The sequence below is a fragment of the Nanorana parkeri genome, unplaced genomic scaffold (assembly GCF_000935625.1).
Source record: "Nanorana parkeri isolate BGI_ZX_2015 unplaced genomic scaffold, ASM93562v1 scaffold942, whole genome shotgun sequence".
Lineage (NCBI taxonomy): Eukaryota > Metazoa > Chordata > Amphibia > Anura > Dicroglossidae > Nanorana > Nanorana parkeri.
Window position 1 is genome coordinate 458,866 of NW_017307210.1, and position 5,788 is coordinate 464,653.

The window sequence follows — 5,788 nt, forward strand, 5'->3', positions numbered from 1 at the left end:
CTCTCCATCTCTGTGTCCCCCCTTACATTCTAATAGAGAGTCCCACTGCACTCCTGACCGAGAAGCCCCATCCAATGTGCTTGGATTTTGGTTTCCCTGGTTCCTCTTTCTTTGCCATATACAGTGATGTATACTTTGAATTATAATGTAAATTTTTGTAACAAACGTGAGTTGTTCATAAAAATGTTGTCAAGAGAACAGGAAGTGGGGATAAATCTTAATAGCCAAAGTAGCCGTAAAAACCTGACAGGGGCTCTAACCTGCCCCCCACCCCATCCAAAAACAAGGTCAGTTTTGTCTGATCGATGAGGACAAATTAATTCCACTTCTTCCCGCAGATACAAAGTCCGTGTTGTCTGGAAGCTGATCTCGGGTCAGAAATCTGCCAGAGCGACACTGCCACCTGCTGGACACACACGGGTACTGACCCGCCGACCGAGACACAAGCCGAGTCTGAAATCCAAAGGATCCGTCTCCACTCTCAGCACACACAAGGGTTAATATTTATCACTGAATGTAATACAAGTGGAAGTAAACCTTACAGGACGCTTCACACCCGTGTGTTACAACATTTTTTACTGCACGCAACCGCAACACACGGAACGCGCATTGCAACACGTTACATTTTACACACATTACAATCCACATTTCAGGCCCAATAATTACTTAAACCCCCGAGAGTTATAAATGCCCTAAAAGCAGAGACCCCGTGGAATATAATGGCGGCAGATGCAAATGTTTATGTCGCCTGATATCAGCGCAACCCTTTATAAAACCCCAAATTTCAGGAAAAATTACACTTAAAAGGAGAACTATGAGGGCAGTGAAAATCACTCCCCTCATAGTTCGAGCCGACGTGTGACAATGAGACTGTCACAGGTCGGCTCAGTAGATCGGGAAGTGAGGGAACACATACCGGCGCTCGCTCACTTCTCGATCATCTCCCTGCAGAGAGCCGTGACTGTCACTCATGGCTCCCTGCAGGGATACCCCCCCCCCCTTCTCTGATCCTCCAGCGCTGACTGGAGGAACGGACGGGGGAGGGGGCGGGTACAGCTGGCGCTGTCTCTAGATAGGCAGAGCCAGCTCTCACTCATGCAGCTGGGTGGATCTCGACAGTAATGTCGGGATCCGTCCTGGCTGCGGCGCTCACAGTATATTGCGGGCAACAGCCCGCTATATACTGAGCTTTGGGTGACGGGAGGACGCTAGTTTGTGTCCTCCCCTGATCCTTAGGAGAGCTATGGGGAAAACACTGACCCCATAGCTCTCATTTAAGTAAACCTTAGCGCAGAAAAAACACAATAAAATACCAATTTTAGGATGAGGTTACGGCGAGTAAACAGACACCCAACATGACAAGCTTAAAAATTGCGTGCGTCTTTGGAACAGCGAAATTGTCCATAGGCAACATTTTAAAAGCCTGTCAGGTCATCAGTTTAGAGTTATCCATGAATATTGGCCCTAGAATTATTGCTCACCCTGATGCATGTGGCGATATACCCGACATGTGTAGCACAATCGATGCATTCATATGTAGGCGCCCCCGACACATGTTTATATTGGGTTCCCATCTTTCCTTCATTGCCATCACATAGGGGAGCTCACAAGCCCCCTATGTGATAATACATTAGGTGATGACAGGTTCTCTTTTTATTTCCTTCAAAGAGAACTATGAGGTAAGCAAATATATAACCCAATATTATAAAGCCCTTTCGGGTTTGTTGGTCATCATCAGTGCAGCGTTTGGATACCATGGCCTCTATGAAGGAGCACTGGGGGGAGGGGGAGTTGGGGGGGGCAATAAGAAGGTATAACCAGACAGGTTAGGGTTATGGTCTTTTTGTTAAGTCCGTGGAGCGTGCTCGAAAACAAATCCCCCGTGAACAAAAAAAAGTGAATCGTGAAATCACAACACACTGAAAAAAAGTGCACGAGGTTGCTTGGTCCTTCTCCAAGAGGAAGGGGCCACAATTTCCAAACCCCCCGGGGGGCGCAAGGCTCCTGACAGGGGCTAGGAATACTTTGGTCCACCAACGCGAAGGCCGGCGGACCCCTATCCTTCGGAACAACGTCGGGAATGGGCCCCGAAGGTACCCGCACACCTCCGCATCTGTGGGTCAATTGCAATTTTTTTTTAAAGCGTGCCAATCGTGCATAGAGTGCAATAAATAAATAAAGAGTGCCAGTGCACCAGGCTGATGGGCCCCAGACTAGCCATAAGGCCTGTCCAAGAGGCGATGTGCAGGAAATGCATGAAGTGCCGTGACCTTGTGTCAGTGAATCAGTGCTGGGGGTCTCACACCCTAAGTGATTCTCTGGCACCCCTGGAACGCCACCCCCCAGGGGGCACAGCACCACGGGCCTCTGCCGCCCCCAACCCTCCAACCAGACCAAGCAAGCACCCGTCCCCATCAGGAGGCCGTATACCAAGGCTGTCCCCCCCTCTCACAAGAAGCAGCCCGGCACGAACCTTCACTCCAGCGAGTACTAAGTAACCATCCCCCGCAAGGACGGTTCTTTTCCCCACCGGAAACCGATAGGAACAGATACTAGACCTGATCTTAGCCAAAAAGCCGAGAAGCAATAGTTAGGGTGATGGTGGGCCAGAAGGAACCATAATGCTCAGTGTATGGGAACCATGGCTTCTACAGAGGAGGGCTTAGGGCCCAACCAGACAGTATATCTAGACAGGTCATGGGGAGAAGGGACTAAAGGAATCCAAAAGCCCTCCAACCGAATCAGTGCCTAGCACGGTGAAGCCTTCTGACTCATTGGGCCCCGAGCCCTCCTCCATGGTTCCCAGTCATGGTTCCCATACGCTGCACTGATGATGCCCTACAAGCCAGAAACAGGTGTATGCAATTTGGAATAATCGGCTCTGTAATATTCGGTTATATTTGCACTATACGCCAGCCACTTTAGACGTGCACCTGGCTGATGGCACATCATCTTCTAGCCCTTTCCTCCCCAGCCTGACTGTCCCAGGCCCCGCCCCCTTTCATTCTTTGGATTTCAGTTCTTCAGCGTCACATGTGGGCGTTACCTATGCCAAATACAGCCTGCCTAGGAACGCCCACTCCTCCAGACTGACACCCACACATCAATATAATGATATTTGCATAACTCCTCCCAAGAGCCCGCCCACTGCTTGCATCAGAGCTGAGAGCTCTCGAGAGCAGCCCTCCCTCCCTCTTAAAGTGTCTCTACACGCCCAGCTCCACCCTCCCATTCAGCTCCTGGCCTATCACCAGCCTCCTGAGCTTACTTACTCCAAGTTATTGTGAATGGAAAGAAGTGTCATCAGGAGTGTTGTATGTGCGATGTTCCCGGGCTGAAAGTAAGAGAACTTTGCTTTATTCCGTACACAGAATCATCCCGCAGACAAGACAAGGGAGTTCTCTGCTCCCCTCTCACAGTCTGTGCAACCGTCCCCACAGGGGCCCACAAAGGCCGGACTCTGTGAAGTAAACTGTATGATGACTGCACATGCAGGGACAGGGGAGCGGGGGAACGGGGAGCGTGGACAGGGGAGCGGGGACACGGGGAGCGTGGACAGGGGAGCGGGGACACGGGGAGCGTGGACAGGGGAGCGGGAAATAAACATTGACTTGTATTTCCGCCGGAGTGCTAGTGACTTCTCTTTACCTTATACGTATGGTACCCAGTCGCCCCTCCCCCCCCATCCCGGTCAAACCCCCACGTGGCACTCACTTGTTCAGGTTGACGTCCTTTCCTTCCTCGTGAGCCTCTAGAAGCTGTTTGATGATGTCGGCGATGGTCTTCATCATCAGCTCGGCCTTGCTGACCTCCCCTGCTGGACAGAAGAAGACACGAGATTAGAAGATGTGACCGATCCTACGGACCTGAGGATGATGCCCGTGACCCCCACCACAGACTGGAGGCGGCATTTGTTCAACTGGAGTTTGAAGGGCCGAGGTTCAGGGGTCGAGGTTCAGGGGTCGAGGTTGAAGGGCTGAGATTAAAGCTCGAAAGCCAAAACTTAATTTGTCATTTTAAATGGGGTGGTGATGGGTTAGAACCCCTGTCAGGTTTTGAATGGTGACTGTGTCCCCCGTTATGGAGATTGACCCTCAGGGGAGATTCCCCCTCCCAACCCCCTGACCCACCTGCAGTCCCACCAGGACTGCCAGTGATGGGAAATCAAAAATATTTCAGCTGTCCCCAGGAGACAGGAAGAGCCGGGGGAATCTTCCAAGAGGGAACACTTTTTCTGGTGACAGGTTTCCTCTCACTTCCTGTTGTGTCTTTGGGACAGGAAGTAAAAGGGAAATTTCCCCAGCAGGAGCACAGACAGCATGACAAGAAAATCCCTGATCAAGGGGACGAACATTAATATGTGTATGTACCCGGCAATAACAGGGGCCCCAGCCCTCCACCTACTCTATAAAGGAAAGCAGTATGTCTGTTACAGTTTAAGAGTTGCCCACACTTCCTGTCTGGTAAAACAGTTGTCACCTGGACAGGAAGTGAGGGTAAATCTTTCAAACAGAGCCCTGGGTAGCAGTAAAAACCTGACAGGGGTTCTAAGCCTTCCCTGCCCCCTCCAAAAAAAGAAAACATATTTTTTATATTACTCTGTGTCCTGAGGGGTCACCTCCCTCCATTACCTGTGTATCCAATCAGGCAGCCCCTGCGCTACATAGTTGCTGTTAGATGAAAGGGCTCGTGCACACACCATAATGGACGTCCGCTGCTGTGCGTTGCGAGCGGGTGGTGCAATGCGTTGTTACAATACATCCCCATTAGGCAGCTTCATTCTTTCTATTAGTTCTGGAGACTGAAAGTGAAGGAGAAACTGAAGCTCTGTGTTGTCACCAGAACAGGAAGAGAGGGGGAAATCTTCAAACGGGGACACTTCTTCTGGTTAAGAGGGAATTTCCTTCACGTTTCCCTCACTTCCTGTTGTGTCTACAGAACAGGAAGTGAACGGAGAGCTCCCCAAATGGGGCTCATACACACGGCAGTAAGAATTAACTGATCCTCTACGGTGGATATATATCGCTGGAATATTCCATATAATTAAAAAAATGCTTCAAATGGCCCAAAAGTGTATTTTTCTCTAACATGTGCATAGGCCCTTTAAACGAGTGCAGCCAATCAGATGGAGCCTTAGGTGACAGGTGGGCGGGGCCTCAGCCTACGAGAACAGACATTTAGATAGCCTCTGACATAGGTGTCATTGGAAGCAGCCAATCACATGGAGCCGGCTAAGGGGACAGATGTCATCACGCAGGTGATTGGCTGCAGTGGAGGGGGCGTGTCTCTCCACTGACACAGTAGCAGCATTGCAGCCTAAGCCCCTCCTCCCCCCACCCGACTACTAGTCCCAGCATGCTCTGCTGGCCAGGAGTTGTGTAAACACTTGTGGAGGGAGCCCGTGACTCTCACCCTGCTTCTTCCGCGGCGGCTTCATCTTCGCTGTACACCGTACACGGCGTGAGGACGGAGAGCGGCGAGGGACAATCCTCCTACACCGTACACAGCACGGGGACGGAGAGCAGCGAGGGACAATCCTCCTACACCGTACACAGCACGGGGACGGAGAGCAGCGAGGGACAATCCTCCTACACCGTACACAGCACGGGGACGGAGAGCAGCGAGGGACAATCCTCCTACACCGTACACAGCACGGGGACGGAGAGCAGCGAGAGACAATCCTCCTACACCGTACACAGCATGAAGACGGAGAGCGGCGAGGGACAATCCTCTTCCAGCAACGCGCAACGGTGTGCAAGAAGGGACAAACCTTTTCCAATAGCGAATT

At 51.3% G+C, this 5,788-nt stretch overlaps 1 protein-coding gene across 1 annotated transcript in view; it reads right to left on the reverse strand.

Moving 5' to 3' along the window:
- The window catches only part of ELP3 (elongator acetyltransferase complex subunit 3), a 77,374-nt gene extending 71,812 nt beyond the window's left edge, over positions 1-5,562 (reverse strand). The window contains exons 1-2 of the mRNA XM_018566361.1: positions 5,413-5,562; positions 3,715-3,817 (exon numbers count right to left, since the gene is read on the reverse strand). Of these exons, the coding sequence (XP_018421863.1) occupies positions 3,715-3,817; positions 5,413-5,437 (128 nt within the window). The 5' untranslated portion in view covers positions 5,438-5,562. The remainder of the gene's footprint in view (positions 1-3,714; positions 3,818-5,412) is intronic.
- Positions 5,563-5,788: the final 226 nt, after the last annotated feature.